We start from the raw sequence: 10,279 nt of genomic DNA, 5'->3' as shown, positions 1-10,279 counted from the left end.
CAGCGGCTCAGTTAATCAGCACGGCCACAAATGCTCAGAACTTCATCTTCTCCTTCCAAAAACAATCTTCATCATGCTTCCTACCTGATTTGTTCTCCCTCACTTGTTGAATCTTTTCATTCCTCGCTGCTTCCTCGTGGCTCAGCCTTCTCTTGGTCCTGATCCTCATGACTTCCATCTCTTTCTTTCTCTGTGGACAGTCTGCTTGCCTCATGACTCCCCCACACTCATTACACTTGGCTTTGTTTTTCACTCTTTCTGCTGCTGCACGTCTCATCTCCACATTATCCACATATCCCCAAATCATGTGTGCACACCAGCGAGTTGTGTGCAAATATTCAGCAGCGTCTGCACTGCCACTCAAGGCTGCTAATATAGCAGCGGTTTGTGTGTGTGTGTGTGTGTGTGTGTGTGTGTGTGTGTGTGTGTGTGTGTGTGTGTGTGTACTAGTACTACTATTCCTAATGTTGTGGGGACTTAAATCTGTTCACACAGTTATGTTATGGGGACTCGCCTGTCTTATGGGGACAAAAAGCGAGTCCCCTTAAGGTAAATGATTTATTTTAGGGTGAAGACTTGATTTAAAGTTAATATAAGTTTAGGGTTATGTTAAGTTTAGGATAAGGGTTAAGATTAGGCATGTAGTGGTTATGATTACGGTTAGGATAAGTGTCCAGTAAATGAATGTAAGTCAATGTAATGTCCCCTGAAGTGATGGAAACATGGTGTGTGTGTGTGTGTGTGTGTGTGTGTGTATGTATGTATGTATGTATGTATGTATGTATGTGTGTGTGAGTGTGTGTGTGTGTGTGTGTGTGTGTGTGTGTGTGTGTGTGTGTGTGTGTGTGTGTGCTGAAGGATCAATATCAATGATCAGACATTATTCATTAAAACACATTAAAGAATATAATAAAGAAATATTTTTACTTCATCAAGTAAACTTGATGAGTTTCAAACAGATATGAGTTGAGAGGATCTTCTGTATACAGATGTGACTCTTTACCAACAATTACAAACATTCATTTAACAACTAACAGTGAACATTTTCTACACTTTCTTTAAGAATCATCTTTTATAACTACACACTAAACTTTGTTCAGTAACACAATGAAAATATGGAAATAAAATGAACTTCATGGATGTAAGTTATGTATGAACATAAATTAGTTTCAGCTGTTAAACATTAAGATCAACAATAGTAACAGACAGTCAGTGAACTTACATCAGAGTCTCCAGTCTACAGTTTGGACTCTCCAGTCCAGCAGACAGACGCTTCACTGCTGAATCCTTCAGCTCGTTTTCACTCAGGTCCAGCTCTGTGAGATGGGAGGGGTTGGACTTCAGAGCTGAGGCCACAACTTCACAGTGAGTCTCTGAGAGTCCACAGCTAACAAGTCTGTGATGACAGATTATATATAATACACACTTTAATATTAAATATAGATTTTAGGCATTTTGATCACTAAACAAACTGAGATGTGGCGACTAGCTCAGTTCTCTCTGTTGGCAGAGCTGGTCGGACATTAATCACAAGGTTGATGGTTTGAAACTTGAGCTCCTTCTGTCCACATGTCCAAGTGTCTTTGAGCAACACACTGAATACTAAACTGTACGTGTATGTAAAACAATGTAAGTGACTTTGGACAAAAGCTGCTAAATGAAAGTAATGTAAACGTGTCATGTTGTGATTTCCCCTTCAAATCAAAGCTGAGTTATTCAGTAACTCTCCTCACTCTCTCTGCTGCTGTACTGCACACTTTTTAATGGGACTCTCTGTTTTGGTTTCATCTTGCAGACAAAGGGAAAGAAAATGAAGTTGCATTTAGGCTTCTATAAAGTCCACAGTGATTGCTTCTTATTTGTCTTAAATGTCTCCTTGCTTTGCTCACTTGAGTCGTATCCTTGTGTCTTAGTCCCTCCCTCCTAAGATACAAGGGAGAGATGCAGGAAAAGATGTGAGAGAAGAAGAATCCAGGAAACATGTTTTTGGACATCTTTTCCTTTCAGGCATCATCTGAAGTGACGTCAGCTGTCAGTCTGCAGCTGTTAACAGCTCTTTAGTGTCTTTTGATGTGCTGGACTTTAAATGTGATGTAGTGTTAAACATGAATAAGGGTGTACAGTTAGCACTGCCAGCACAGTGATGTAGTGATGTCCTCCAACATGACAAAAGAGAAGGTGAAATATCTCTGCATGTTTCTCCTGAAATAAACTGTTTGACAAACATCTGCAGGTTATATTGGGAACAGATCCATCAGACCAGTTTGTAACTGCTCACACACTGAATGCACATTTCTACTTTTTAAAATCTATTCATTATTTACATCTGCATTCATTGATATTGTGTTTGTAATTGATGATTTAATAATCCATGTTATGATGAGAATGTCTCATAATGTGAAGGAATAATTGAGGCCAGTAGCTTCTATGTTTGAAGCAAAGAGGAAATGTGTAAATCTATCTTCCATCAAATGTGACTTTGTGCCTTGTCACAGTCTGGCTCTATGTATGTTCCTCTCAGCTCTGAGTGAGTCTGGCTCTACTAAGTTCAGCTCTCACTCACAACAACTTTCTTCCTCTCTGCTTTATGTGACTATCTAGTCATGTACAGTGCTGCTTATGGAGCGGCTTGTTTAGTGTTGGCTTAGTTACTCTTCATGTAGAATTCACTCTCTTAGCTTGTATTTATCCTCCATCATTTATGTGTTCCACTAGTGTTATCCAGTCATTTTGCTCATTTTCCTCCTTCAGTGTTTGTGAGCATCTTGTGTCACCACAGTAGTGATGTCTGTATGTTGTTTGTGTTCAACATTAGATGGACATTAAGCAGCTCTGCACTACACCACTCCCATCTGCCCTGCTATCACTGCAATCAGCTCATTCCCCTCAGCTGAGCTTCCCGCCCATCTACACACAAACTATCAAGAGACACTTTCACCTTCCTGGCTGCTGTTATATAGGAGCATGTGTTTACTTTAAGGGATTGTTGGAAGGAAAATGTCATCTGAGACACTACTGCATTTTATATTTGTAGGAACATCATCTGTCTCATTGTGTTTTTAGTGTTTTCTGTGTTTCCTTCCTGTGTTCATGTCCTCCTCCCCAGCCTGCTTCTCCCTCCTCACTTTCCCTCTACACCTGCCCTGCATCAGCCTCGTTAGCCCCGCCCTGCTCCCTGTGTCTTCCCCAGCCAATCAGCTCCTTTCCTGTTCTCCTGCTCCTCCTGCACCTCCTCCCCTCCTCAGGTTACGTTGGATTTAAGTCCTGAGGTATTTCTCAATTCTCTTAAATCAGCTGTCAGTCGACTTTAACAGCTTTTAACGAAGCAATGTTTTCTCTTTTATATTATATTATAGTATATTATAGTATAGTATATTATATTATATTATATTATATTATATTATAGTATATTATAGTATAGTATATTATATTATATTATATTATATCATAGTATATTATAGTATATTATATTATATTATGTTATATTATATCATATTATATTATATTTTGGTATATTATATTATATTATAGTATATTATATTATATTATATTATATTATATTATAGTATATTATATTATATTATATTACAGTATATTATATTATATTATATTATATTATATTATTTTACAGTATATTATATTATATTATATTATATTATATTATATTATATTATATTATAGTATATTATATTATATTATATTATATTAATTAAACACACCAACAATAAAATGAAGCTTTTCTTGCTCTCATAGCATTTGTAACATGAAGAACATTTGAAGTGAAGCACTATAAGTCAGAGTGTTGGTGTGCACATCCACAAACCCTCAGTGGGATCGGTGCTGGATACTAAATCTATTCAACTGTGATACAAGGAGAACTCACACACTGGAATCACAGCTCCATTTCATTTAACTGGAACATTTCCAGCGACTACAGGTCTTCCTCAGGCAGATACCCACAGGAGGGAAATGAAGGATATATACTGTATATCTAAATGTCCAGTGACATCATCATCTAATCACATTCATATGTGTCAAGATATCCTCATCACCAGGAAAATAACAACATGAATGTGAATAGAAATGTGTGTTTGACTTGTGATGAGGATATCTTGACACGTTTGAATGTGCTTGCAGGTTCTCCTTGTAGTGAAACACTACTCATGTATAACTTTGGCAACAAGCAGGTGTAACACATGTTTAACACTTTTATAGTGTGCATGTGTGAATCTTTACTGTAATACTGATGCTTCAGATGAGAAAGCAGCTTTATAATGTTGATAATCACATCTGGACTTACTGAGCCTTTCTGCAGTTCCTCACAGCTGGGATCAGTCTCCGTTTTCCCTCCTCTGATGTGTTGTACTTCTTCAGGTCCAACTCATCCAGAACCTCCTCTGACATCTGCAGCATGTAGGCCAGAGCTGAGCAGTGGATCACAGAGAGTTTCTTCTCTGATCTGTTCTCTGACTTCAGGAACTCTTGGATCTCCTGATGTACTGAGCGGTCGTTCATCTCCGTCAGACAGTGGAAGATGTTGATGCTTCTGTCAGGAGAGATATCATCACTGTTCATCTCCTTCAGGTTGTTGATGACTCTCTGGATGGTTTCTGGACTGTTGTCTGTCTGACCCAGCAGGCCTCCTAAGAGACTCTGGTCGGACTCCAGAGAGAGGCCATGAAGGAAGCGGACAAACAGGTCCAGGTGGCCATTTTCACTTCTGAGAGATTTCTGCATGGCTATCTTCAGGAAGTCATCCAGAGATGAGGAACTGTAGTCTTCTCCCAGGAAGTCCTCCAGTACCTTTGTCTTCCTGCTGGTGTAACAGTGGTACATGTAGACTGCAGCCAGAAACTCCTGAACGCTCAGATGAACAAAGCTGTAGACTGTTTTCTGGAAGATCACACTCTCTCTTTTGAAGATCTCTGTACAAACTCCTGATAACACCGAGGCCTCTGTGACATCAAGACCACACTGCTCCAGGTCTTCTTGGTAGAACATGATGTTTCCTTTCTCCAGTTGTTCAAGCGCCAGCCTCCCCAGCTTCAGAAGAAGGTTCCTGTCAGCCTCCGTCAGCTCCTGTGGACTCGTCTCATGTCCCTCATCATACTTGTTTTTCTTCCTCTTTGTCTGAACCAGCAGGAAGTGTGAGTACATGTCAGTCAGGGTCTTGGGCAGCTCTCCTCTCTGGTCTGTAGTCAACATGTGGTCCAGAACTGTAGCAGTGATCCAGCAGAAGACTGGGATGTGACACATGATGTGGAGGCTCCTGGATGTCTTGATGTGTGAGATGATTGTGCTGGACTGCTCTTCATCACTGAATCTCCTCCTGAAGTACTCCTCCTTCTGGGCGTCAGTGAAGCCTCGTACTTCTGTTACCCTGTCCACACATGAAGGAGGGATCTGATTGGCTGCTGCAGGTCGGGAAGTTATCCAGACGAGAGCCGAGGGAAGCAGCTTCCCCTTGATGAGGTTTGTCAACAGCACGCTGACTGATGACTTCTGTGTGACATCAGACACGACCTCACTGTTGTTGAAATCCAGTGAAAGTCTGCTTTCATCCAGGCCGTCAAAGATGAACAGAACTTTACAGACAGCGAGCTTCTCTGCTGTGAGCTTCTGTAATGTTGGATAGAAAACATGGATCAGCATGAGCAGACTGTACTGCTCATCTTTGATCAAGTTCAGCGACCTGAACGAGAACAGAATCAGCAGACTGATATCTTGGTTGTTGGAGCGCTGTGCCCAGTCCAGAGTGAACTTCAGCACTGAGAAGGTTTTTCCAACGCCAGCGACGCCGTTCATCAGAACCACTCTGACTCTGTGTAAGACTTCACAGATGTCCTGACGCTTGGTTGGAGCGTCATGGAGGGTCTTCATCTTGGAAGCTGTTTCAAGCTGCCTCGCCTCATGTTGGGTATTAACCTCTTCAGTTTCCTGTTGGTCAGGTGAGACTTTAAAGATGTCCTGACACTTGATTGGAGCGTCATGGAGGGTCTTCATCTTGGAAGCTGTTTCAAGCTGCCTCACCTCATGTTGGGTATTAACCTCTTCACTCTGTCCCTCTGTGATGTGGACTTCAGTGAAGATGCTGATGAGGAAGGTTTTAGTTCCTGCTTCATCAGTTCCTTGAGTCACACATTCACATGTGCTGCTCAGACTGATCTGATGTTCATCTAAAACCTCCTGCAGACCACTTTCTGCTGAAAGAGAAGAACAAAGGTAGAATGAAACAGAAATCAGTGTGACTGTTAATGTTCAGTAGGATAGAGGAGGTAGATTCCTGTTTTCAGAGATGATGACATCAGCAGACAGATCTTCAGTCTTACTTTGTACAGTGCTGGTCTGACTGTCTGTCTGCAGTCCAGGTCTGGTTCTGGATCTTTTTCTACACTTGGGACAGAAGGAGTCTCCTGATGAAGCAGACTGGTCCCAGTATGAGATGATGCACTGTCTGCAGAACCAGTATCCACAGCTGGTAAAGACTGGATCCTTCAGGACGTCCTGACACAAAGAACAGCAGGACAGCTGCTCCTCCACAGAAACAGCCCTCCTCTTCCTCTTCCTCACTCTGTGGACATGAACACATTCTTTATGTCACGTGACATTAGTGGAGGCTAACCGACAGCTCACAAGCTGCATGCAGCTCTTTCCCCACATGAACAGTCCAGACTGTCAGTATTTACATACTTACAGTTTTTGTTCTTCAGCCTCTGAGATTCAACACATTCAGTTTGAAATAAAATAATAAATACTACAATCACAAGAGTTTAAAATAGATTAGACAGAGACAACAATGTGCCAGCAAAGGCAGAGAAGAAAAAAGAAGACTGCAAGCTAGTAAACATGTAAACAATGCAGGATCTGCTGCTACTTTACATTTATTGACTGGAAAATCAAACAGCAATACCAGCCCTGTCTCTGTCTCTGGTTAACATGAACATGAAGATCTGTTGTAGATTACAGCTGAATGGAAGCTACTTCATTATTTCTTTCCACTGTGTTTCCTTCATATCTAAACTACAACCTTCATGAATCGTCTCACTGAATCATCTTCAGCTCAGTTTACAGTAGAAACAGTCTCTTACTTTGTGTCTGAGGGTCCAGGTTCATTACTGAAGGCTGGAGGAGGATCTTTAGACCGGTCACTCTTCATAGACAGACAGCTGGATATTACAGACTCTGCTCTCTGTCTGTAGAAACAACAAATGTTTGACTCACATCATTATTTCTTGCAGAGCAGATGTAACATGAAACATGATTTAGTGATGACAACAGTTATGTTCATATCTCCTGCATGTTTTAAACATTTGTAATCTGGATATATTTGTAGAAAGAGTTTTTAACATCTAAATGTTTGACATGTGTGGTGTTAAAATGACAACAGTTTATTTAGTGACAGTTAAACTAAAGGCACTGCTGCCTGATGCTGGACTGTCACATTAACTTGTTCCTGTCTAGAAAACAAACAACACAATCTGTCCTCTGCTACTTAACCTGTATTAAATATTGCTTCAAGCAACTAATAAACATTTCAGAACAGCAATCAAGCTCTCTGTCCACTAAATGACAGAAATAATGCAGTGAATTAAAAAGCAACGAATTGTATAAGAATCATTTTGTAATGTAGATGATCATATAAAGACAAGAACAGAGAGGCTGAGGAGAAGCTTTCTTCCCCATGCAGTCACAATACTGAACAGCAATAAATGAGTCACTGCACCTTCAACTCTAAACATTCATGTTGTTGATCCCTGAACTGTGTCATTATCTGTATTACTATTGTTATCTTGTTATTCTTTAATCTTACCAGATATAAATAATCTAAGAGGATCTAAAGTGCATTTCACTACACATTGTGTTGTACACTTACGTGAGCAATAAAGAACTTTGATGTTGAACTCTTACAGTTTTTTCCACTTGCTAACACACTAAAATGACATCATAACACAAAATGTCACTTTTTAAATGCACTGAACACGTTTCTCTGCATAAAACACAACAATCTGATATAAAGTCACATGTTTGCCGTTTCACTGCCATTCAAAATGACAATACGTGAGCTAATTGTTCAATATATGAGCCACCTGCCAAACACCTCAATGGTTAATTGTTACCACTTCAATCAGGAAGCTCTATGAAAAGACCACAGGTGAGCACTTTTTTTTTTTTACAACAATGGAAGACGTTGCAGAGAGAGAAAGAAGAGAAGATGTTGCCTAATTATTATTATTTTTCTTGCCTTTTTTTTTTTGCACGTTTTCTTTTTCAGTTTACTCTTTCTTGTGAGCATATGTTTGTTCACTCCAATGTAAATATATCTGCTGTGCATATGTTGCACTGACAGCATGTTTGTGTATCTGCAAATATTTCTGTGCAACAATCTGAAGAATTTTCTACAATTTGAACTATTTTAGTATTATAGCAAAGCAAACTAAAGATGAGAGAGCTTTTCATTATTAACAGTGAGTAGCTGGTTAGACAAACATCTGGTAATATGAATGAAGTGTGAGCCAGTTGGTGCAAAAGTTTGATTTTGATAATGTTATATGTAGTTTTGGTTGCAGTGCTTCATTCTGCAGGATATATGAGGTATGTTGCAGTTTGGGTGTGAGGTTCTGTGAATTGTGTTAAAGTATTTTGATGAAACCAGACTAGTTTGCAAAGTTGTGTTTTAGCAATTGGAAAAAACTGTTTTAGTATTATTCATCATAATGAATTCAGTCAAGACAAGAATTACAGAATTAAAGAGTAGTGTTAATAATGTAGATTATCAAATGATATTAAACTGAATCATCTTCAGCTCAGTTTACAGTAGAAACAGTCTCTTACTTTGTGTCTGAGGGTCCAGGTTCATTACTGAAGGCTGGAGGAGGATCTTTAGACCGGTCACTCTTCATAGACAGACAGCTGGATATTACAGACTCTGCTCCGTCCTCCTCTTCCTCCTCTTCCTCCTCTTCCTCCTCTTTCTTCATCTTCTGGAGTCTGAGAGGTAAACCAGTAACACTGGAGACACACACACACATACACAGTATAATAAACCCAGTCCTGTCTCTCAACTTAGTAGCTTCTTATTAGTTTACATGACTTTAACTACAACCATGTGTGTTTTCTAGTCATCACAAAGAGAAACTTTGACTCTGGTTTAAATCCAACAAACAGACTTCAGATAAACATGTGTGTGCTTCTTAACTGTGACTTCTCTCTATTTAGAGGCAGCAGTGAGTCACGTTATGAGCTGCTGATTGTTAACTTTCTGTTACAGTTTAAAACAACATGTTATATAGAATTGTTACATGTGAATACATTAAAAAAAAACTTTTTTAATAATAATATATAATGTTAGGGGTGTGATGATATACTCAGCTCACTTCAATGAGGAAATATATGACTGTTCCTTTATTTGAAATTCACAAAATGCTAAATAATGCAGATGTATTTTGAAATGTTTTAATTAATCATCTTGTAATGAATCACTTCAGTTCTACTTTCTAAGTATGAATGATCATATGCAGTATGCAGCACTGGAAAAGGTTTCCCCATATAGATATTTTATAGATGGATCATTTTGGTATTTATGGAAAATAACAACCATTAAAATTAGATACAATCACAAATACCAAAAAGTGAAATATAAGGAGCAGAAACAATTCTAGTATATAAATATGAATCAAATTAAAGCTGCAAGCAGCCATGACCGGGCCCAAGCTCCCTCGCCACGACACTAAATATCGGCACGTTTTAATCTCGATGTAATGATGTAAATATTGAAACTATATCAGCTATAAAACTGTAACCAACATTTAACAATCAGCCTCATAACACGTTACATCGCTGTGAGGACGCAGAAACCAGGAAAAGAACAACAGGAAACTACTTCTGAACACCTCAAACTCTGTTCATCAACTAAATGATTCACCTGAAAACTGATCATCAGATTGATCAATAATGACAGTAATCATTATTTACAGTCCTGATATTAACACTCACCTGCCTCAGACTGGCTGTTTTCCTCCTTCTGCTCTGAGGACTGTAAAATGAAGTCTGACTGGAATTTCATCTTTACTGCCTGTTGCTACCTGTCTGCTCCTCCCTGTTTGTTCCACACCTTATTTACTGGAAACCGTGTGTGTGTGTGTGTTTCCTGTTTAGGACTTTTAAGGTTAAGTGGAAAGAAAAAACTTACAATGTGCATTTTCTTCTTTTCAACATATTGTACTTTTTGGTTTCAAAGGATTCTTTACTGAGGACACTTTAACCTCCTGCGTCCTCATAT

General features: G+C 39.2%; 1 protein-coding gene and 1 long non-coding RNA gene across 2 annotated transcripts; both read right to left on the bottom strand.

Moving 5' to 3' along the window:
• Nucleotides 1-4,296: 4,296 nt before the first annotated feature.
• On the bottom strand, nucleotides 4,297-6,196 carry LOC133981652 (protein NLRC3-like). The gene has a single exon (XM_062420456.1). It carries the CDS (start codon nucleotides 6,001-6,003, stop codon nucleotides 4,297-4,299), a length of 1,707 nt encoding a protein of 568 aa, XP_062276440.1. The 5' UTR covers nucleotides 6,004-6,196.
• A 905-nt stretch (nucleotides 6,197-7,101) lies between these two features.
• Nucleotides 7,102-10,056, bottom strand: LOC133981687 (uncharacterized). The gene is made up of 3 exons (XR_009925309.1): nucleotides 9,994-10,056; nucleotides 8,833-9,009; nucleotides 7,102-7,193 (listed from the first exon to the last, which is right to left on the bottom strand). It is a non-coding gene; the product is annotated as an uncharacterized LOC133981687 (long non-coding RNA).
• Nucleotides 10,057-10,279: the final 223 nt, after the last annotated feature.

The sequence above is a fragment of the Scomber scombrus genome, chromosome 6 (genome assembly GCF_963691925.1).
Source record: "Scomber scombrus chromosome 6, fScoSco1.1, whole genome shotgun sequence".
Taxonomy (NCBI): Eukaryota; Metazoa; Chordata; class Actinopteri; order Scombriformes; family Scombridae; genus Scomber; species Scomber scombrus.
This window is presented reverse-complemented; position numbering and strand designations above follow the sequence as displayed.

Coding starts and splice junctions, on each gene's coding strand:
- LOC133981652 (XM_062420456.1), bottom strand. CDS start 6,003: ATGAAGACCCTCCATGACGCTCCAATCAAGTGTCAGGACATCTTTAAA.